The sequence below is a fragment of the Spermophilus citellus genome (assembly GCF_964194105.1).
Source record: "Spermophilus citellus genome assembly, chromosome: 8".
Classification (NCBI taxonomy): Eukaryota; Metazoa; Chordata; class Mammalia; order Rodentia; family Sciuridae; genus Spermophilus; species Spermophilus citellus.
Genome location: NC_138189.1, coordinates 41,999,385 through 42,024,293, shown reverse-complemented (window position 1 = coordinate 42,024,293; position 24,909 = coordinate 41,999,385). Strand labels below are relative to the sequence as shown.

Here is a 24,909-nt window from a genome sequence, read left to right as displayed (position 1 = left end):
GAGGCTCAGAGCATTTAGGAGTGACTTGGCAAAGCCATTTTTTTAAAAATCAGTGGGATATAATGAATGAAACAGCTCATGCTTGTATTTTGTATATCTCTGTTGTTTTTTACTTTTCAAGCAACTGGTTTTGGCTGTATTTTGGAAGAAGTATTGATCCACGGTGAATTGGGAATCTGGGGGTTGGGGGTGGAACAGGGAGTCATTTTGCCTTAGATGGGTTGAGAAGCTCTGCTGTACTAGAGTGGGGGGAAAAAAAGTTTTGAATGATCAGTATGCATATCAGCTTGCAAGGATATTGATTTGCCTACAGTTACCTCTTAGGTTAGTTGAATATTAAGATTTTTCAGAAACAGATAATTTTGCCCCTGTGTAATATACTAAGCTCCTTTGATTAACATCTGAATTAATCTAGAAACATTTGAGTTGAGGGCCAATGAGATACCACGTAATCAAAACTGCTCTGAGGAACAGAAATCATAATTAACACGTTTCCCTTGAAAAGGGCGAGTTCTGTGGTAAAACAAGTTTGGGATAATACACTCCACCCCAGAGCATCCTCCAGGGAAGGCAGGATGCACATCAGCACATTAAGGATTCTGGAGAGGCCAGTAATTAAAAAAAAAAAAAAAAAAAAAAAAAAAAAACATGTTTTTAATTACATGTATGTGACCTTTTTAATCTAAATTCATATTAACATGTAATTTAGGAAACACAATTTTGGAAATGCTGATATAGTAAGAAAATCTCTATAGATTAGTAATCAAAAATCTGTCCTGAGCATCACTCACTAGCTGTTTTGTTCCTTCATTTTTTTTTAATGGATCAGATTATCCATCCCATTCCCCTGGCTGAGGGGCAGCAGCACAAGAGTTAATTATGCAAAACAGCAGGTAAGCTCCTTCAGGGCAAGGAATGGGCTGGAAGCCTTTTGTTTCCACAACCCCTCCTGCAGCCTAACACACACAAAGCACTCAAAGCACTCAGTTCAGTTGCTAAATTATCTGTGGGGAATGTTTCCCTATAGTCTCCAGATCCTCCAAACCCCAAAAGGGCCAATTCTGACAGTCCTTTTACTGGGATACTCTAGTGGGTATGGTGTGCTAGGCACCTGTCCACCCTTCCCTGGAATTGCAAGTTAGACCAGGTGTAGAGTCAGGAAGAAGCCCTACACTTGGCAGACACTCCATATGGGCCCTCCTCAGCCTCAACCCCTGTGCAGATTATTTCTTTAAGATGTGGCAGGTAGGAGGTGGGCAGGGCCACAGCAGGGCAGTATTGAGGTTCCCAGGAACACAGCCACCCTCCTTCCTAGACCACCTGCTTGCTACCTGCTCCCACAAGACTCACACGTTACTCGGGAAGAACCCTTGAGCTGGATCAATACTGCACTGGTCTTAAGGGAGGACAATCTAAACACAAATTGCATCAGAGCCTGGAAAGAGAAAGCACTGTAACAAAGAAATCATGTCAGGGCTTGATGGCCTCTCTTTCCCACCTGACACCACAACCCAGCTCCCATTCAACATCTGGCTCCTGTTTCAACGATCAATAATAACACGTTCTTCCCTCAACTTGCTATTTTCAACTTGTATGGCTCCTGTTTACTTCAAAGACAGCCCCCAGAATTTGTGCCACTTGAACAAGGTCATGTGGTCAGTGAAAAGTAGGACAGGGAATTGGTTTTCTCTCCTCACCACCAAACCACGAGGTCTTTGTTAAGGTCAAAATTATCATGAAACATTATTTACATGGTACACAATGAGCTTGGTTCTGCAGCTGTTACAAACGCGAGCCACAACATGCAATAAAAAATAAAAAGATAAGGAGCCCCTCCCTTGGACTTACTGTTCACGTAAACGTTAAATGTCATGGAAGCGTCCACATCAGGGTTGGACACGAGAAATGTGTACGTGCCTCCTTCAGTCCCTTTTAACCTGGTCAGGTGAAGTTCACTTACATATCTACAAGGAAAGGACAATAAATCAGCCCACAGTGCACACCACCTCCAACTCTGTCCATGTCTTTTTCATGTCTACCAGGAAACAGATGCCTGTTTGGGGGAAAATAGGACTCATTTAATTCAGTATTAACAAAATCCACATTAATGAACGTGTACACTTGACTTGGGACAAGTGCCTGCTGTATGGAAACAAAGCTTTGGAAAGGCCATCTGAGCACCCAGGAAACCTTGAGCCTGTGCCCTCTCTTTCTGTCCCTGGCTACTCTCCTGGCCTTATACATATACAGCATGCATAAGGCATTTCTGTTGCTACTATTTTATTATAATATTTTGAAGATCAAGATCAACTAAGAGGTCTGATATAAAAGCCCTTGAGCTCACTACCTGGCCCAAAGCTACCTACTTAATGATTCTTAGTTTCCTTAGAGTTTTAAGCAATGAGTAAAGGCATTAACTTTCTTCATCCTCTGGAGAAAATTATTTATTGTGTCCTGAATATATTCTGGTCACTGTTTTGGGCTACGCTCAGAAGACAGCTACACTCAGAGACACCTCGCCCCTTTTACAAAGGAGAAGACCAAGGCAGAGAGGCGCAGGAACAATGGAATGCCAGATGGGGCCTGGAGAGGCAGCCTTGGACTGCCGTAAACCCTTCCTCATCCCTCCAACCCTTGGTCTGGTGTCTTTTCGTACATTGACAGGTCACAGAAATAGGACCTGGGAAGGCCAGTGGAAGTGGGGTACGTGTGTGACACCCCTCCCCCAGCCCAGGTCCCTTTCTTACCTGATATTGCTGTCATTCTCAGACTTGGGGTAATCGTCCCACTTGTTAGCGGTGGTGCTGTTCATGTACATCCACTGCTGGTGTTCCGGTTTGGGGAACGCCTCGTATTCAACAATCAAATCTACATTTTCTCCATCATTTACAAATATCGTAGAATTCATCATGGAGAAGATATTAATAAATCCTTTATCTAATCATGTCAGAAGGAGACAGAAATCATTATTTACCACCGTCCAAGAAAACACACACACACACACACACACACACACACACACACACACGTCATCTTAGAATTAAAAAGAGGACTTGCTTGTTGCTAGTTAATCAACTAGCAACAAGCAAGACAAGTTTAACTAGCCCTGATTCATTTTGCTTTACTTCTGTGAAACTGTTGTCTCAAGGTGAGAAGAAACACACACAGGGAATCCTGACTTCCCAAAACAACAGTTCTTTAAAAGACTTGTCACCATCTCAAAAGGCTTCTCATTCCACTAGTCCCAGTGCTTATTAGGTTAGTAGGTCTTGGGACTAAATACTTAGCCCAGGCCCAGACCCTATAAATTTATACATATGATTAAAAAATGTCATGAGTGAAGAAAAAAATAGCCCTAATTTCTACAAAAGATGCTGAAGGAATGCCATTTTGTATTTGAAGAAAAATAAACTTAGGTGCCCTCATATATCACTGATAAATCAAAGACCATTTTAATGAAGAATCAAAGCATCCTTTTAATTAAACCGTGGTACTGATTAAGAGGATGTGGCAGGTTCTAGACTTTTGGGAAACCAACAGAACAAAAACATTCTACAAAAGAAATTTGAACACAAACATTTTTAAATGTCTGTGTAGTAAAGTTAATTGAGGTAACAGGGAAAAGACATTAAAATACAAAAGGAAAAACGCTTGGCCAAACTAGTCATTAAAATACCCTACCAGGTTTCCCTTATTAAAAATAGCAAAACTAATTTAGAATAAATTCAAGAATCTTGCAAGTGTGGCAAAAGTAGCACACTGACTCACACACTTTAAACTGGCACAGTTCTTTTAGAAAGCATTTAGCAATATAGATTTTTTAAAATTATCTATTTTTAAATCTTACTACTGTAATTTCCACTTGAGAATTCTTCCTAGAGTGAGGGAGACAGACACAAAAGCAGGACTGTTGATACTAGTCATAATAATTTTGAGATGACAAAAAATAGAAAACTGGTTAAATAACGCAGCCCTAGAAATGGCTATATAAGAAAAAAATAGAACTTGAAAAAGAGCAATAAAATAATTGTCCATATTATTTTTATAGCCACTATTTATGGACTGTTTACTATATGCCAAGGGCTACCTTAAGCACTTTAGCATACATTTTACTTAACAATCATGATGTTTAAATATAATAATGAAAGAGCTGAAATCTCTATATATGAAAAAAATATATAGATCTGGTATCTAGTTTATAGACAAAGTTGATGATGACCTCTAATTAGATGAAATAGATGATTTACATTTGGCTTAAGAGCTCTGCAGCAGAGACTGGGTTTGAACACAGGTCTGAGAGAAGTCAGGTCTACCTCTTTTTACTACAGCATACCCACTCTTATTTTGTGAGAATATAAGTAAAATTGTATGTATTATTGGAATTTTTATGTACAAAAATATTATCAGTTTAACAAAATCTTACAAGTAGTTCTAACAAGTTAATAGGATGATGGAGATTTAATTTTATTCTTCTTTTTATTTAATTATACAATATAAAATTACTCATTAATTTTGGTGCTATCTGGGTAAATAATATTGAGATCCACGAGGCTGGCATTGTCATTTTAACTGCTCTTTAATTTCCTACCATTTCAGAATAAAAAAAAAAAAAAACCACAGTCAAAATCTTCTTTGTCCATTTTACCAATTTAAAAAGGATCTTTCAGGTGAGAATGAAAAATTATCCAAATAAAAACTGGAGAATGATGGAAAGCCTGACCCCATTTCATTATTGAATCATAAATGATACCTTGCCACTCTGTAAGCCAATTAAGGTTCATTTTAAGGGACTAAAATATTCATCATATGCATGTTACATTAAAATTTCAGGTTCTTAAGGTCATACATTCAAAAACCGTACACAATGCAAAATATTCAGATATTTCAGACAATATTTGCACTGAAATTATTTCTTTCACAATGACCGTATAGAAAATACTTAGTCTTCTTGAGCTTTCTGTAGTCCAGTTTGCTCAATACAGTGAAATAGCTTCAAATCCACAAAATGTAAAAATTATTAAAACTTTACCTTGGTTGCTGTAACAAAAAGAATCAAAGAACTCCATCTGAATTGTTATAACATCAAGTATAATCGTTTTCAAGTACTTATGCATTAAGAAGTTGGTGATACTTGAATATTTAATCAAGTATAAATTCTACATCTGATACTTCCATGAAACCTACTTCTGCTTCTCCTTTCCAGTGTGGGAGTTAGTGGCTGTGTTTCTTAGAAGAGAAAATGTAGGTGGAACTGAAGTAGGGTGCATTAGAAAGTTAAGTAGTACAGCCCTCAACTGAAAATCAGGTCAGATTCAAGTTTCTCTAGCCACAAAATGAAAATAAAAAAACCATCACTCGATGGGATTATGGGTATGTTGATATGCTTCATAATAGTAACTTTTTTATTATCTAAATCTATTTTATATGTATCTATATCATATCCACATTATATGTATCCCTGTAACATCATGTATAACTTAACTCTATACAATTTGGGAAAATCAGGATGGTCCCAAAGCCACCTTCTCTCTACCATTCCATGTTGGATCCGAATCCTATTCCCAATTGCTAAAAATTTACTTTTCTTTGTCTTTTCCTGTTCCCCTTCCATCCTGACCCCCTCCCGAAACAATACAAAACCAGAGTCAGATTTCATAGCCACAAGTCTTTCCAGTCACACATTTATAATTCTTGGAAATTGATGAATGGATTTTTAAAATCCGATTACATACAACAATATGCTCAAAACATCCTTACTAATTGCTTTCTCGAGCTGAAGCTGATATATCAACATGCTCCCTAATCAACTTAGCAAATTAGTGCTTATGGAGTTTAATATTTTAAAAGCACAGCTTTCTATTCAAATTAATAAATGGTTCACAATCACATTTAGGGACAAACTGGTATACTTTCTGTGTGCTAACTCTATAATTGCAAGACGTAACTTCTCTGTATTCATTCTGGTGAGATACTGTCCATTAGAACATGGGCGGAAACCCCAAAATTTTGGTGAGATCACCATGGGGTGAATCAGAAATCAGTCACTGCAACATAAATTACTGAAGAAATTTGGGGAGGGGGAGAGATATGTAAACAAATATTACATCATTTCAATATTGCTCATGATGATGAATTCCACCACCCCACAAGTATTTAATTAAAGCCAAGCACTAGGAATATGATTACATTAAGATAATTATTATTGTTCTCAGTAAATCAACTCTGGTGAGGGGGGAGGGGTGTGTGCTAGGATAGAACTCGGGGCCTTCAGGATGCTGGGCAAGTGCTCTACCACTGAGTTACACCCCCAGCCCCCAAAACATCAAGCAACTTCAAGTAACTTACTTTGCTCTCTGTAAAGAGATGTTTGGAAAACAAGCTGAGTGGGATTTCTAGAGCAGGGAAGATAAAGCTGAACCAACTGCGCATACCAGATAAGATGGGGTCAGGGCAGATGACCCTCTTCTAGTTGATTCTCTAGAAGCAATGCCCCACGTCCCAGTGGGCCTCCTTCCTGAAGGCTTATGCCATTCATCACCTTCAAGGTTGCTGACGGAGGGAGGTGACGGGGAGCACCAGGCAGGAGGTACCCAACTCTGGATGCACCACAAATGATCACAATGATGGGCAGAGGAAAGCTACCAAAAGACTCAGAGAAATACTCCAGCCTCTAAGCATTTGTCCTTCCCAATAAAAATAAAACCTACAACCGTTTCCAAACTCAAGTCATTCAGCAAAGACTAGAATTTTAGAAAAAGCTCAACGTGTACTTTGCGGGGAAAGGGAGAGTGGGTGGTACAGGGAATGACAGGTTTAAACTTCAGAGACAGACTTTTCTTCTGTGAAACTGGTGGAATTCATTTGTGTTGTAGTTGTAAGAGGCTACAGGGAGATTATTCCTTCATTCATTCATTCAGTGATAATAAAATTCTAAGAATCTGTTCTTAGAATTCCATTTACATAAAAAGGAAACTATCTAGTAATTTCTTCTTTCACTATTGCCAGTAATTTATACATCCCCATAGAGATATTTACCTACAACTTTCAAGGTTGTTGTGACATTTGCTGATCCAAAAGTATTATTGGCATAACACATGAACACTCCAGAATCATTAACTCTTGCTGAGCTGATAGTCAACGTTTCCTGACGTTCATAATTGAAGTCACCCTGATGCCAGCTATTACGTTTTACCTGTGCTTTAGTCTGCTGGTTTCAGAAGGGGGGAAAAAAATCAAAGATTACCATATAATTTATATTCAGGATCTTCCTAAATTAAAAATAGCAGCAATTAACTTCTCCATATTAGCATTCATTATACACTACTTAAGTAGGAATAATAAAGCATCATGACAAGACTGTCACTGGAACTCTTCACATCTTACAGGGTTATATTGAAAGATAGTCATTATTAATGATTGGAAAGAAACATGAAAATTCATTTCAAATTCCCTGCAGTATTATATTTTAAAAGTTACCATATAAGAAATATTACAGAATACTGATATATTATAATGAGTCAGCACACGTATGTCATATTAACATTTCCTGTGCTATATTCCAATGATTGAAAGAAAACACATTCGCATTAGTAATGTTCTAGTTTATTAACATTTATTATCTGCAGAAAAAAATAGGATCAAAATGTGGACAACTAACTTGAAAACTCATCCCACAGTTTTGTTTTGTTTTTTTATTTTTTAGTTTTAGGCGGACACAATCTTTATTTTTATGTGGTGCTGAGAATCGAACCCAGTGCTTCATGCATGCTAGGCGAGCACACTATCACTTGAGCCACATCCCCAGTCCCTATCCCACAGTTCTTGTACAAGAAAGAGTTCTGAGAAACACAAGACATGAATACCACGCTGGAGTATTTAAGCAGAAACTGAAGAGAAAGGGCTGTGAATCTACCCTCGTGGTCTTATCATCTCACTCTTATTTGTCTACAGACAAGGAGAGATTGCATGCATTTAAAATAGCATGAAAAAACCATAGTACAAACTAGAGCAATTCCTTGAAAAGATTAAAAAGAGTCAACTATTGCCAGGCGCGGTAGTGAGCACCTGTAATCCCAGCAGCTCAGAGGCTAAGGCAGGAAAATCAAGAGTTCAAAGCCAACTTCTTCAGCAACTTAGTGAGGCCCTAAGCAACTCAGACAGACCCTGTCTCTAGATAAAAAATTAAAAAGGGATGGGGGTGTTGCTCAGTAGTTAAGCATGCTTAGGTTCAATCCCTGTACCAAAAAAAAATGTGTCCACTATTAATCTTCCAAATTTTCTGTAAAGTGCACACACATTCCTATCACAATGAAAATACAAACAACCGGGGCTGGAGTTGTGGCTCAGTGGTAAAGCACTTGCCTGGCATGTGTGAGGCCCTGGGTTCAATCCTCAGCACCACATATAAACAAATAAATAAATAAAATGAAAGATACATTTACAACTAAAAAATATATTAAAAAAAAAGAAAGAAAAGAAACAAGAGTTGATATTGATATGGAATGAAATCAAGGGTGATTCCTTGGCCAGACTGTGGCAGCCCTAATAGAACACTGGACAGTGCTGTAAGTCAGAACAGTCCTTCCAGAAAACAGCCTGGCAGTCCTCCTTGGAAAACTCTAGCAAATTTATTTCAAGGAAATAACAACAGATGCCAAAAGCTCCAAGATGCTGACTGCAGTTAAAACTCAAAAGAACCTAAATGACCTATCAGGTATGGATAACAATAAAAATTATGACTGTAAAAAATGAGGATCTACTAGGATGCACAAAGAGGTCTTTAATTGAAACTTTGTGAGCTAGGGTTGTGGCTCAGCGGTAGAGTGCTTCGCCTAGCATGCACGAGGCGCTGGGTTCGATCCTCAGCACCACATAAATGTAAAATAAAAATATTGTGTCCACCTTAAAAAAAAACTTAAAACTTAAAAAAAAAAAACTTTGGAAAATGTGAAAAGAATTATAACAAAGAAAATGTGACATTCATTAAGTTTGAGAAGGGGGTATGAGGTATTTGTTAGATTAACTTTGTGTATTTATAAAAACAAATATTTAAAAAAATTTTTTAAAGATACATGTTTATATTACTTGAAAAATCACAATTTGGATGTACTTTAAAACTGCAGCCATATGACAATACATATGCATGGAGGAAGAGACAAAAGTAATATATAAAAAAAAATGGGCTATATTACATTTTAAAGACTAGCCACTTGTAACCACTGCACCCTTGTAATGTGGTAGTCAAAACTGAGTTATGCTGTGTGTGTGTGTGTGTGTGTGTGTGTGTGTGACACATATCCCAGATTTTGAAAACCGAGTATAATAAAAAATGCAAAATATCTTATTAATAACCTTTATGTTAATTATAAGATGAAATGATAACATTTTGGATTCACTGGGTCAAATAAGACATTTTGATTAAAATGAATTTGAACTTTTTTTTTCTTTCTGTAATATACCTACTAGAAAATTTGAAATTATATGAAGCTCATAATACATTTTTATTACACAACACTGAAATCTACAAACTTGGGATTATGATTCTTTCTTGTTTTTAATTATATTTTTGAATTTTATTTTCAATGCTGAATATTAAACCCAGGGCCTTCCACATGCTAGGCAGAACCACACCTCCAGCCCAATTTGGAAATTTGTTTTACATTAATATTTAGGACACATAAAAATTGACTGTTTTTAAGGTGAATGGAAAGAAGAGAAACGTGCTTTGTTGTTAACTAAGTGTGAGCTCCTGGGCAAGTCAAAGACACCACCAATCCTAGGCCTAGCAGTTGTTCCAAAGGGGTGTGAAGAAACAAATTTATCTTTAAAGGCCTTTCCAGTTTAGAACGCTATGTAGATCTGAAATCACCCCTTCTAAGAATTTATCCTAATCACTGGCAGAATTTTGGCCATTCCACTCAATCAGATCACAGCCAAGTGAAGCCAAGGTTACAAATGCCTTTCTCAAGCCATTGTTCTTCAGATTGCTCTTCTCCAAAAGCAGAGTAACACAGATAGTTCTAGACTGAACATACCAAGTTCTAGATTGAAAAAAATCTTTCATCTGTTTCTTTCAAGGGCGTCAGAGTCCACAGGAGAAAGCCAAGCAGCAACTCTGGATGGGTCATTGCCGGATGGGATAACTTGCAATTTCCACATTCAACCCGGAGATCATAATTTAGGATACAGTCAAGCTCAGAATTGAAAGCAAGTAAAAATGCTAGAGTTTGGAAGGTTACCAAGCTGAACAAATGTTGAAGGAACTCCAAGACTCTCTTATGCTCAAACAGATAATCTCAGCAACTTTAAAAAGTCATTTTATCCTAAATTTCACTGTGAGATAAACTTAATTCTAAAAGGTCAGGATCAAATATTATAGATTTTTGGAATAATTTGATAGTGCTAACAGCATTCCAAATTAAGCCAGAGGATATCAATCAAAGATTCACGGGTGAACCTTGGTAGACAGCCAGGAGCCCCATCTGCAAGTCACACATTACATATTGTTTGCATGTGATTTGGTTTTCTTTAACCCTTGGAGGTACACCCTGGGATTTCCCCAAGGAGCTCCCAACACTGAAGGCTTATCTACCAACGCCAGTGGATTATAATTGGGAATGGCATGCAGGACTCCTGGGAAAAATGGTTCTGAACAAAACCGCCTGGGGCAATTTAATTTCTCATCTCAAAAAGGCTAATTTTCAAGTTATAGAGGCTCAAATGCACATACACACAGTCTAAATTGTTCTCTCATCTGACATCAAGGATTATAGAAAGCCAATTAATATGGGATTGTGTTCCGTAAAGTTAGCCAAAAATCCATACATAAGCTATTGCTTTTATTACATTATATGATATGAAAACTAAAACTTGTTTCTCTCTGAGCCACTGGCTTGAAAGAATAAGTCTCTAATACAATCTATTGTCCAGGTCAATGGCAGGCTTCATTGAGCAAGATATCTATCACAGGTCTACATGAATACCGTCAGAAAATCTGCACTATGCTAATTACCATGGTTATGTTTTTGGCAAAGAATTCTTTAAACAGGCATGAAATTGCCAATGTTGAAAATAAGGCATGAGGAGGAGGGGGAAGAGAGAGGAATAAAATGTAGTATTTCTTTTTAATCTAATGCAGACATGTGTAATGAAGAGAAACCACTGTGATAGCTAGTTAACTAGATGGCCAAGGTTACTCAAAAGAAAGAAAGAAACAGCTACTGAAAATCTGATCAGTGAGGACTTTAAAAGTAAAATATTAGGGAAATTAAGACAGTTGAAAGCCTTATTAGTAATATGAGTGTTTAGGGATGGGGGGCGGGGGAGGAAACAGCTTTAAATATCTTGGCTGGAGATGTGGCTCAGTGAGAAAGACCTTGCCTAGCACGCAGGAGGACCTGGGTTCAATCCCAGCACTACAAAAAAAAAAAAAAAAAAAAAACAGCAAATAAAACAAACAAACAAACAAAAACCTGGCTAAAATTTGTAAGATACCTAACATAGTTTCTGACATTCAATATCTGTTAAATGAATGAGAACCTAACCATGTCCAAATGTTTTGGATTAAAGAGAACCATTTTATTAATAGCAACTAAAACAAATAGAAAACTATTAGCAACTTAATCTCAGGTAATCAGCCTCAAAGGAGGAAATCAGATCCATACAAAAAGAAACCTGGCTCTCCAGTGATTAGGCCATTTTGTAGGGGAAGAAAGCGCTTTCTGGTTCATATTTGAGACCATTTACTCTTTGTAAGTATGGAAGGGAAACATTAGCAACCCCTTCTACTTTAAGTAATCTGGCCTGCATAATACAATAGCTTTAAAGCAAGGTATTTATGAAGCTGACCACTCCTTTTCTAAAAAAACTTTCCCTACTGAAGTCATTCAAAGAAACAGCATTAATAATATGATGCTGACGTTCTCGCCCAATAAATTTACAACATGACAGTTACTTGTCACTAATAATAAATGTATATGCAGAAGTACATAAAGGGCAGATAAGCATCTGAACACACTCCCCTCCCCCACAATTCCAACCAGCTAAGCATGCCAGTGGAGTCCCGCCCAGGACACTCTTAAAAAAACAAACAACAAAAACAAAACTTAAAGACTCCCATGCAGAACAACATGTTGAGATGAATGAATGGAACAATTCACTCACCAGACTGTTGTCCTTCAACCACATTGAGCCCACGGATGTGGACACATCTTTAATTGTGCATGTCACTGAAAATTCTTCCCCTTCCCTAAGAAGATAGTTTGTTTTGGACACAGACACAACTGGAATAGCTTTGATGGCTGGAATAAAAAGAAATATGGCCCTCAAATCAGTCATTCCTATTTTGGCATGAAATTTTAACTTCCCTTTTTTCCCCCTCAAATGTGCACATTTGATTATAACTTAAAGTATGGTACTCACCTACTTATATTATTTGCCTATTTGAGGACATCAGCAATTATATCATATATCCTTCAAATAAATTAATTACTATTAAGTAGAATAGTATGCCTAATATGAGATTCTAGAAAATGCTTTTTCAAAACAGGAGCACTCCACCCCCTTACCCCCTATCCCCACCTGCCCCATTGTACAGCAGTTTTGCTCTCTATCTCAGACAATCTTAATGATTTCAGGGGATGGGACTTACAAGGAATTTTATTCTTTTAACCAAACAGCATCTTTTCCATTCATTATATAAACAATACCTTGCTTGCTTCTGAAAACCACAGGTTTTAAATAATCAAACTTCCCTTCATTTCAAAGAGCGTTCTTTTTCAAAAGCATTAATAAAAATGACTTAACAGCTGAATGCCAACTGGTGTTGAATTAGATAATCTCACATACAAAACCTAGATTATCTTCTGGCTTCTGAAATATTCTACATAATGCCACAATAATAACAAGGTCCAGAGTCAATTAATGCTTTCCTTCTCAGATCTGGAATAGTTTGGAAATGTATTAAAATTAATCGGCTAAAGAGAAAGTCAATTCACATGTCAATAGTAAATTAAAGAATGAATCATTGCAAGGTTAATCTTTTCAAACAGCATAATTAAAGTTTCCTACTGGCTTTCTCTTGGTGTGAACACTTGATGCAATTATGTATCTTTGGGATGACCTAAGCCAGTAGGTTTAATGACCATCCCAATGTGGTCTATGTGCCAATCTATGGCAGACTCCCCATCTCAACTAGAAAATGTCAAAAAATGAGTTGCTCAGGGCTGCCACGTGAGACCTGACATTAATTGGAAGCTAGGGGACCTAATGAAGGGCCCATGTCCTGATCACCTATGCTAAGGTGCACAGTGAAAAGACAGAAGCCAATCTCAGGTGAATAGATTCTCAAGTGCCTAGAAAATTGGAAAGACGATGCCCATACCTGCCCTCACTTTCAGGATCAACCTATCCGACTGCACCAACTTGCCCTTCCAGATGGCAGCGCAGCGGAAACAGAGCCGATGGTAGGTGCGTTTCACATTCCTGATTGTGATGCCAGCCTTGGGGTCAGGGACAAATGTCAGGTCCTTGGGGAGAGGTTTCCCTTCACATTCCATGAGGGAATAACTGGTCACTTCTGGGTCCGTCACAGGACAGCGAACCAGCGTATCATTGTCTTCTTTCCCATACAGGGGAAGGCCGACGAGGAAAAGCTTATCAGGATCTAGAAACATATCAAAAATTAGTAGTTTGAACGGCTGGTCCCTGACACTGAAAACATTCTTAAAAGATTTAAAATGTTGCTTTTTTGTGACAGCAATTCTTAGTGACCCAAATGCCTCTTTCTGTGCAAAGGAGCAAAATTGATTTCAATAATCCTATGGACTTTTCAAATGTCAGGCACCAAGGTTGGACCACTACACTCATCATTAGTCTTCAAAATGTCTGTGATCAGTACAACAGGCTGAGTACCCCTTATCCAAAATGCTTCAGTCCAGGAGTGTTTCAGATTTCAGAGATTTTTAGATTTTGAAATCTGAGCAAAGACTTTACCAGTTGAGCATCCCTAATTCAAAATACAAAAATTTTTGAGTGTCCCTTTGAATCTCAGAAAGGTTCATATTTCAGGGAATTTAGGATTTCAAATTTCCAGATAAGGTTGACTCAACCTGTATCATTATCTCCATTTGGATAAGACTCAGGTCTCTCGATAGCAAGACTCCTCAAGTGATATACCCTGGAAACTACTGGGCAGAACTCAAAGCCAAGAGTGATAGATCCCAAAATCTGAGTTCTTAAAATCCTGAGAATATTCTATTACAACAGTTGTAAGAAAAGAACAAGGTAATAGCCTGAGGAGCAGCAGTCAATAGGTCAGTCACGTAATTCCAGCTAGGGGCAGGAAAAGGTTCTCCAGAACTGCAAGGCTTCAGAATGGTCAACCTCCTGAGGAGATTCTAGAGAACTCTGGGCAGGCTGTGCAGTCCAAATAACACATGGGCCTCAATATTCATATTTCTCAAAAGAAATGTAGAAGGTGAATAATTTCAAATGCACATGTAGAGCTTATGAGTTGCAGGACTGTCACTGAGATACTTTACCGCCCAGGCCAGGACATTTGTGAGCAGAAGGGAACACTGTTAATCATTCTGTCAGAACATGGGGCAGAGTCGGGGAAGGATTCCAACCGACAGGGACCTCACATAAGCAGAGACTATCCTGTATACTCTGTGGACACAATCCCAGGCCACCCTGTACTCTGTGATGAAAATGCAGATAAATGGGTGGGTCAACAGATTACATTAAAAATTGGTTTTTCAAGATGTCCTTTACATCTGGACACCAGGTGTCCCACAAAAATTAATCTGATATCACTGAAATAGAGTTCTATTTTATCATTTAATTTTGAAAAGAAAATTATTCAAAGAATGTCATGGTCACACTATGATCTGAAGAAACTGCAGCTGGTTGTTTTTCTCCCTACTGTTTCTCAGTCATCAGCCTCTAGCTCCTCCAACCATGCCCCCCTTTTCTTCACTGCTATGACATAGATTACTGGAGGATCCAATCACTTTCAATCTGTAATTAAAGGCAGTTCCAAGTTATGGAAGATGACTTTCCTGTAAAGAAAGTTGTGTGAGGTGGGTGAGTGATTTGGCTAATTCAGCATTTCCTCGTATATCCAGTTGCCTACTCGTCCTATTAATAAGTAGGAACGATGCTTCATTATCACCTGGAAATTACGAGCACCTTTTCAAACGTCACGTGGACTGGCTCAACAATTATGGAACCGTACCCTGAAGCTTAGCTCTGGCTTATCAGTGGACAGTTCTTCTCAGCTACCCACTCAGGAGAGGACAGCTGATAAACTAAGCTGAGACACAGTCAATTTCATAGCAGTCTTCCAAGTCAGCTTTATTAACCCTTGATAGAGCATGCTAGCATTTGAACAATTCTAACAATTCCCCAAGGAAGACAGAACTGGTAATCTTCCTCAAATACTGAAGCGAGGAAATAGACTCTTCGGGTAGCTCAGACTGCCCATCATGATAAATGTAGCCACTGTTTATCCACAATATCATGGAGAAGGCCTTGTCCCTCAGGCCTGTTTTTAATGACAGTCCCAGTTTTGATATGCCCAAGACCAGACCCAGGACTTCATTTCTCCTCCTGTAACTTGAATTTGTCTCAAACTTTCCATAAATCTGTGTTTATATCAGCCAAAAGATACAGCCCTGCCCAGCTAACCTACTCTTACTTAACAAGATAGCAAAAGCACAAATAGACGCACCACTGAATTCTTTATAGGAAATGAGGTAGAGAAATCCAACCATCACCTTTCTTTTCCTTTTGCTAAGACCATGTAATTTTTTAAAGGAACAGCCTTACAAAGAATCTATGACAGACAAGGGATGTTAGCTGTCCAAGTTGTTTTTCCGACATTTATTCTCTAAGAGAGAGCCAAATCTTTTGAAGTGCTGGTTTGTTTAGGCCCTTAGAGGCCTTTGGTTCCCCAAAGTGTTTTTGCTAAATGGGAGTATCTCGTATCTGAAGGCATTAAAATGTAGCTTTCCCAAATGGCATAATTTATTCTCAGGGTTTACTTGGAGCACCGGGACAAATGGACTAAATAATCTCATTAAGAAGAGTATCACAGCCTTGCAGACCTCCAGCTGGGGTCACACTCAAAGCCACTATGTATCAAGAAATGGGAGAAACCAGCAAAAAGAAAAAAAAAGAAAAGAAAAAATTATCCACTTGTTTTAGGTTTTCTAGACCCAGCCAGCATAATCTGACACATACCAAGGTGCAGTGGTTCAGACCTAATCTCACTCCCAACTCGGGAGGCTAAGACAGGAGGTTTGCAAATTCCAGGCCACTCCAGGGACCCTCAAAATCGAAAATAAAAAAAAAGTTTGGGGGGGGGGGGGCGCTAAGTTAATTTTATAGCTCAATGGTAGATCACTTCTGGTTCAATCCCCAGTCCTAGGAAAAATAGATATATTTCTAAATTTGGGTTAGTCATTTATGCCATCAGAAATTAAGAACAGGATGTTAAGTTCCCTGAAACGGAGCATCGCAGACGGTCAGGCATTTACCTTTAACAAACACATAAATGGAGCTGCTCAGGCCTCCTCGGTTGGTGCAGGTGTATTTGCCGGTGTCGGCGGCCTCGGCTTTCTCCCTGACCCATTCATTATGCCTACTCTCACTCCTCTTATCCAGGGTCTCGAAGGTCCATTTGACAAAGTCTGGATCCGTGCATACCAGCCGGAGCTGGTCGCCAGCCCTGACTATTAACTCTGGTTGTGCAGGATCGATAGATGGTGGAGACGGTTCCTCTGGACTCACAGATGGTTGGGAAGAGCCTGCCAAGAAAAATAAGAATCATGTTGAGTATGATCTTCCTTGGCGAAATAAAACATTTCTTCCTGTGCCGAGTTCCATCTTCTGTGCTCTCTACAATAAAAATAGGACAAAGCTGCTGGCTATTTATGGCTAGGAAGGGAGTTCTGTCTAGAGAATTTCTAAAGTTCATCTAGAAAGTTATTTTCTGCAACCCTCAATTAATCCTAAGGGTCACATTTGGTGTTCCAAGCTTGCTAGATGTCACAGCCTTCTTGGGTTAAATACGCCAGCGGGTCACGTTTCTATTCTGATTATGGGCCATCGTCATGGTGCGGACAGTTGGGTTAGAGACCACAAAAACAAAGTCTCACGCTACCGTAATGAAAAGCCACCAGTAGATCATGCTTTTGGCAGAATGTACATGACAATGACATCCTTAGTTCTTCAGGCCTTGTGAATTCAGTTATTGCTATATAATTTTCCTTACATGGCAACATTCATTAAAAGGAGAACTATTCAGAATCTCAAGGCAGAAAACGAGAATCCCATTTTTAAGGTCAGACAGTTGTGGCAGAAGCTGGGTTTCAACCTGATCAACCTAAATGTCTACACAGGTTTCCTTGAGAGGAAGCCAGCGTATCTAGTTTAATAAAGACAAAAACTTTAGACTCCAAATACGAAACTTGAACCTGAGAACGTTCACAGTAGACAATTCATTTATTCATGCAGGCATGTATGCATTCAAATGTCTGTTCATAAGGATCTGCAAAAGCGTCGTGTTAGGGCTGGGGAAAGTACATGTCATTGTGACTCGTGGTCTCCACACACACATTCCAGAGCTTAAAGAACAAACTGCTTATGTGCCAGAATAAGTAAAATACGGCTACAAGTTCAAGCTTTAAGATGAAGACAAAGGCTGGGTGCAGTGGTGCACACCTGGAATCCCAGCAGCTTGGGAGGCTGAGACAGGAGGATTGTGAGTTCAAAGCCAGCCCCAGGAACTAGGTAAGGGCCTAAGCTACTCAGCGAGACCCTGTCTCTAAATAAGACACCAAAAAAGGGGGTGAGGAAAAGTAGGGCAGGAGGGGCTGAGGATGTGGCTCAGTGGTTAAATGTCCCTGGGTTCAATCCCTGATACCAAAAAATAAAAAGATGAAGACAAAGTAAGAAGCGAACTGGGCCCTGACTGTATCAGTGCATACCAAGGGGAGGCAAGGAGGAGGAGGAGCTGGCTGGCACTGAGGTTGGCACATGAGGCCTTTCAGACTATAACGAAACCAGCCTGGCTGCAAAACAGGGTTCCTGTGGAGAGGGTGAGGGGCAAGGCCAAATATGAGACCAGATCAACCTGCACACCCAGCCCTGCACACCTGGGAGTAAGTACTTGCAACATCAGTTTTTCACTGAAAAGTGGCACGCGCAGCAAGACACCAGAGAAATGACCAGATCCAAGGAAGGAGTGAGAGGTGCTGGTGTGCAGGTGACAGCAACGAGAACCTGCTGACGGAGTCGAGAATAAGAGGAGGAGAAGCAACCAGAGGAAGAACATGTTGTTATAGCTTGTCATGGACGACCTAGGTGACAGGTGCAGAAGAAAAGGTCCCTGGGTGAGGTGGGCCGCCAATACCACACAGAGCTCCCTAGGGGCTTTCATTTCCTTCTGTAGGCAGCAAGTCCAGGACAGCAGGGGTGGGAGACAGGGACATGATCGGATGGGGACTGGGACAGGAGAGCAGGCGCCTCTCGCACCTGCCAACTGGTGCATGCAGGGGCTTCTCAGCAGAGAGTGGCTTCCGACCTGAGGTTCACCTGGAGTTCAGATGGTCATGGCACAGAGAGGCCCCGTGAAGTTAAAAACCCCAGACAGTACCAGATCATCAAAGGGGGGAAAACAAAAAAACTCAGCGCCAGTCTTGCAGGCTCTACCAGCCAAGAGAGTTGGAAAGAGTCACGAGAGATTTTTCAAAAGGAAGGAACGAGAGAGGCCCCAGAGAAGTGACAAAGACAGTGACACATCAGAGAGCTTCAGAGCTGGGAGCTCCGGGGCAGATGCCACAGCAAGGTCACAGGAAATGGAAAAAACACCTTGATTTGGTTACAAAGAGACCATAAGAAATGCAAGAGTGCCACTGGAGTCGAGTGGGAATGTCTCTTGGCTCCAGGGCTGAAAAGCTGCAAGAGTAGACCAGGCTGTGGCCAAAGGAGGCTGGAAGGTAAAGGAAACAGGAGACCTATTCACACCTGCAAAGAGCGGGGACAGGACACATGAACAGAAAGACCGGACCGGTTTCCGCAGGTGTGTGTACAGATGACCAGTCTGACTCCTCTTGATTATGCGGACAGATACTTGACCCAGAGGCACAACCGTAGCCCCACTGTGTTAAGCAGAGGACACCCCCCATCAAAAGGCTCCCAAGCCACCATAGTTTGGGGAGGGTGACAATAAGTTTGATTATAATCATCAGATGTTATTAAGCACAAACCATATGAGGTGCCACAGGGGAGACCACCTGAGTGTGCAGGGCCCCGTGTCCGAACAGGGCAGCCAGGCTAAGGATGCCGGGTGTCTGCAAGTACAGAGGAGTGAAGAAGGAAAAATGGGGGCAGCAATAAAGGCAGATGCTATTACTTCAATTAATCATCCCTTTTTAAAAAGAAGGAGCTCTAAGTCAATACGCTCGTGGTAGTAAATCTGATCCAAAAATTCCAAAAGGATGTACACTGCCATGTATTTCCATCCGTTCAAACTCTTCATGAGTCCACGTTACGGGCTCACAGAAACATGATTCATTTATTAACCAAATAAAGATTGCTGGCCTCTCCAGATTTCCCAGGGCCAGGTAGGAGTCCTAGCTGTGGGACTTAAGGTAGGTCATTTGAACTCTCTGTGTCCAAGTTTCCATGCCTGGCACACACAGGAAAATGAAAATATCCTCATTTCATAGAGTTCTTAGGACCATCAATGAGGTGTGCAAACAAGGCTGAGAAGTTTTTAATAAGTTCCAATAACCATGTGGAACATTCTAACAGACTGAATCAAAGCACATCTAGACATGCACCCTGGCAGTGCCACTACTGCATGTGCCATCTGCGGGCGGGTTACTTAATTCTGCCTCAGTTTCCTCATCTGCAAAGTGGGGACAGCAATTATAAAGTTAAAGTATAAAGCACTGGGCTCTGTCTCAGGCACTCAGAAAACAACAAATGTCAGGCGCATTTATGCTAGAAAGAACCTCTTATCGCCCCTCCACATCGGTCCAGTCTTATCCACTTCCTATTTACGTGCAGGGCTCCCGTGGTGGCCCAAGTGGGTTCCTGCCGCCTCCCCTCTGCAGCAGCACGTCCTAGCCATCACTCCTCTGGAGGCTCCATCACGCGTCCTGGGCCCTTTTCCAAACCCACTGTGGCAACCCAGGCAAGCTATCTGCCACCTCACAGGGAGAACACCCCGTCCCCAAACACCTCCCTGCCACCCCGACTCCACCTCGATCACCTCACAACCCTGAGGCCATCAGCCCCAACAACCCTTCTTAACCTCTGTACTCGGCCTCAAGGCCCTGGCCTCACGTAAACCTGGGAAGCACTTTCCCAGGATTCCTCTCCAGCTGCTTTCCTCCACCCACAGGCCTCCCCGGGGCTGCCAGGTTAAGGGTCCTGACATCCTGACGGCACTCTTCGTTCCTTCACCCGTCTTTCTGTCCACCTCTTTCCCCAGGTGACACCTTCTCTATCAGCCAGCTTCCTGTCATGTGGAAAGCCCAGCTGAAGGCAAGACTCGTGACAGATGTCCTTCCCTGACCCCTCCTGGTCAGGATGACCTGTCCTCACTCAGCCCCACCACCCGCTCGGCCCCACCACTTACTGGGCGTGTTCTGATGCTCACCAGGGGGCCGTCCATGTCTTACCTCCTCTGCCCCATGCAAGGTCTTTGAGCCCAAGGAGCCCATAAGTGAGCATCCAAACTGTGCTCTGTCCCCTGGCACAGTCACAAAAGCATCCCCTTCAATCCCTGATCATATAAAAGACCCAAGGGAGGACAGGTGCTTGAATACCCGGTCCCTTGCACAGAAGCCAGCAGTCCATTGCCCTGTCCCCCAAAGACGTCATATGTCAATTCAATGCTCCACCAAGAGAAGAGTGGCTTCTTTCATTGATTAAATAGTTACAGGCAACTGCAAAACGGAGGCCTGCAAACGAGACCAGTACCTTGTTTTACTTCCAGTTTTACAAAATCATTTAAAAATTAATGACCAACAGCTGCATTCAGGATTTTATTTTTCAAAACAAATGATTTTTTAGTTCGATTCTCAGATTCACACTATAAAATGAAAAGAGAGTTTTGTTAGTGTGGGACTGTGGGTAATGCTTATTCTCTTGTTTCCAAACTATCTGGAATGTTGTTATAATGGTCTCACAGTTAAAAAAAAAAAAAAAAAAAAAAAAAGAGTACGGATTAAAGGAACATCTTTCAAATAGGTATTACAACTGAGCTTTGAAACTGCTCTGAAATGACACATTTTGAAGTGTTTCTGGTGCACAGCAAGTTGTCAACAAATGTTTGTTGAATTGTGTTTTATCTATATTGGGACTTTTTGCAGTAGTAAATGTACTTCCTTAATTATGTTTGGCTAAAGCCAATATTAAGAACTGTATTCTGTTCCCTGAACATATGTTAATTAATGAACCAAAAAGAAAATGATAGATGACAAAACTCGGCACTCTGGGAACAACTCCTCTAATGAATACTAGGCTAGGAAATCCAGGTGCTACTCAGTAAGTACTTATCCTGGGTACCTTGCTAAGTACTGAGCCAAAAAGACAGTACTTGCTTACAAAAAGCATAAAGACAGTCCTACCACAAAGGAGATACTAGTGAACAGTCAACGACATCAGATTTTACCAACAATACAAAGTAGAAGAAACGCCACCACATCTTCTGCTCAAAGCTTCATAAGGCACTTTGGCTATTCACTTTGCTACTGGTATAAAACTTAACCATGTCTAAAAGAATTGAAAGCAGGGACTTAGACGGATACTTGTAAACCAATGTTCATAACAGTATTATTCACAATAGTCAAAAGGTGAAAACAACCCAACTGTTCATTACCACATGAATGAATAAATAAAATATGGCATAGCCTTGCAATATGGAATACTACTGAGCCATAAAAAGGAATGAAATGTGCTATGTATTATAACACAGAAGGACTGAAATCATTATACCAAGTTAACTAAGTCAGGCCCAAAAGAATATGATTCTGCATATGTGGGGTACCCTAGAATAGGATAACTCACAAAGAAAGACTTGAGGCCACTAGAGGTTGGGGGGTGCCAAGTTTAATGAATGGCATTTCTGTCTGGGATGATGAAAGAAAAAGTTCTAGAAATAGTGGTAATGGTTGCATAACATTGTGAGTATAACTAATGTCACTGGACATTTAAAATGGCACATTCTATGTTATGTGTATTTTATCGCAATTAAAAAAAAAACTACGATTTTTAAAAATTCAACAATTCAAGGTCCAGTTACGGCCTAAAACTTCACAAGCTGCCTGGGCTCTTTCTTATGTGCTCACTCTGACCTCTAGTTGAGCCTGAGTCCCCCTAATGGTATTTCAAATCTCATCATTAAAAAAATTAATTAGTCATTACTTCTAATTGTTCCCCATGGTTGTGCTTGAGGGCAGGGACCATGTCTTCCCCCCTCACACCCCTTCCCTGGGGCATCAGCTCTTTTAACTCTAAGCTGAATGACCTAGTGGCTCTTGTTTTTAAATCAGGCTGATGGGGAGCCCAAGGCACCTAAAGCTCAAGCTGATTACCCTTATCTCTGCTCTTCCACTCACACCATCTGAGTCACCTGGTTTTAATCCCAAACCTGTTTATGGAAATTGTGCTTGATGATGTATCATGTAGAAATCATATGTACAAAGTTCACATTATAAAAACTGATGAAAGATAAGTATATGCCTATACATAACTAAGAAGGACTCTAATAGCGGCTCCATTAAAAAAGATCTACTGTTGAGTTCAATGTGGGTGAAGCTTTCGTAGAGAAGGGTTTCCAGTTCACCAAAACCTAGGGAGACTCTGCATCCAGACTGTCTCACGAGGACAACATTTAAGGAAGCGAGAATAATAAATTTCAGATTTGGGGCTGGGAATGTAGTTCAGTGGTATAGCACTTGCCTAGCATGTGTGAGGCATTGGGTTTGATCCTCAGCACCGCATAAAAATAAATAAGGTAAAGGTATTGTGTCCAGCTACAACTAAAAAAAAAGGAAGAGAAATTGCAGATCATGCATTTGGGGTATGGCGAATGGTGAATATGGCAGCTGGGGACTCTCTTGGAACCTATCAATCAATCAAAACTCCAAAAAAAAAAAAAAAAAGTTTGGTCCTCTTACCTAAAGATATACCAGTTGTCCAGCTTTCATTTTTTAAACAAAAACAAAATATTCAAGGCATACCTGAATTTTTTGCAATGTGTCAATTAACAGACTAACCGAGGGCCCACGGAGCGGAGTGAGCGGAGTGACTTGCTGATGGAGCATAGGTGCTCCCAGGTGGCCGGCAGAGGTGGGCCATGCTAACCATCACTTCTGGGTCTTTGCATCCTTCACAAGTGTCTACAGCTGCAAGGTCTGGATTTATAGCTGGGGCTAAAAGTAAGGAAATCATTTCAAAACCTTTCCTCCTTTGAACACCAATATAAGGAACCAGGCCAAACAATGGCTAGGAAGAAAACCGACGTACAGGGTCCTGTTCGGGTTTTAGAGAAGTAGAGCAGGAACTATGTGACCAAGGTAGAGAAGTTGATGTTCAAACTACTCCTCAGTTCATGTACTGTTTAACCACAATTTGTAATAAAAATAAAAGCTAATGACGTGTGTCGCACTGCTTCTGACACACTTTTATATCCCCATGGGAATACAGTGGGTGAAAACCAAGATGGAAAGATCCTAGTAACTTCCACCACATCCTGGAGGTGTTACTTACAAGAGATGATACTGGAAATAGAATAACACTGGGAAGGGGAAACAGGAACTCAGTGAAGTCCACCCAAGTCCTCAAAAATGCTCTTGCAGTAGATCATCCCTGCAAGCTGAAGGACAGCATGCCTGGGGAGGAGGGGCCAGAACTGACCACATTCCACTGAGGAGAGGTCTGCTCCTTAGCCACTCAAGTTTTTCCTGCAACATACACCAGTTGCATAATTGGAACTCAATGCTGATAGGGACTCCACAGCCCTGGGCAGGAGACAAACAATGCAATGAAATAGAAATATGCAGAGGTGCTGGGCAGGAGTCAGACAATGAAATAGAAATATGCAGAGGGGGTGAACACATCACAGGGCTCAAGGGAGGCGGCCATCCTGCTGCTAGAGGGACCGTGAAAGGCTCCACAGGGTGAGGCCCAGAGAGCTGAGACAGGGAGACTATATGGGTGGTTGCATGTGTATTCGAGGAGAGGCAAAGGCAGAGTTCTCCAAGTAAGAAGGCGTGCAGTGATTCAAGAAAAAAACAGGGTCCTGAGGACCCCTAGCTCCAGCCCCTCATCGGTGAACTTCCAGAATCTAAAGTAAGGTCTGTCTGCGAAACATGATGCCTCAAGAGTGCCAGGAATACAGAACCTGCTCAGTAAACACACAGCAGAGGAATGACCACAGTCCAGGGAATGGGAAGGCGCAGACAGGAAGGAGGGCTGACTCACTGGGGACTTCATCCTGCTCACACAGCTTCTCCAATCTAGGCTGTTAGCTCATGAGCTCTCTTGAAGACCAATTTCACTTGGTGGCAAATCATTTTAAGTAATCTCCTCTATCGTTTTACAGTTCATACAGAGAAGGTAAAATCAAATGTACTTTCAGGTGGAGGAACATGCACTTTGAAACAAAAAAAAAAAAAAAAAAAAATCCCAGTGGATCAGGAGGTTGAGACAGGAGGATTGCAAGTTCAAAGCCAGCCTCAGCAATGGAGAGGTGCTAAGCAACTCAGTGAGACCCTGTATCTAAATAGACAAGGCTGGGGACATATGGCTTGGTGGTTGAGTGACCCTGAGTTCAATCCCCAGGACACACCCCTGACCACCATCACCCCACCTCAGAAATTGAACTACCTT

At 40.7% G+C, this 24,909-nt stretch overlaps 1 protein-coding gene across 4 annotated transcripts in view; it reads right to left on the bottom strand.

Annotated features, from left to right (window-relative positions):
- Positions 1-24,909, bottom strand: part of KIT (KIT proto-oncogene, receptor tyrosine kinase) — a 77,888-nt gene that overhangs the window by 27,323 nt on the left and 25,656 nt on the right. For 2 of the 4 annotated variants that reach the window (XM_081304166.1, XM_081304168.1), the window contains exons 2-7: positions 16,539-16,808; positions 13,382-13,663; positions 12,163-12,299; positions 7,036-7,207; positions 2,748-2,937; positions 1,849-1,964 (exon numbers count right to left, since the gene is read on the bottom strand). In XM_081304166.1, the coding sequence (XP_081160292.1) occupies positions 1,849-1,964; positions 2,748-2,937; positions 7,036-7,207; positions 12,163-12,299; positions 13,382-13,663; positions 16,539-16,808 (1,167 nt within the window). The remainder of the gene's footprint in view (positions 1-1,848; positions 1,965-2,747; positions 2,938-7,035; positions 7,208-12,162; positions 12,300-13,381; positions 13,664-16,538; positions 16,809-24,909) is intronic. The other 2 variants (XM_081304167.1, XM_081304169.1) reach the window with 1 other exon arrangement.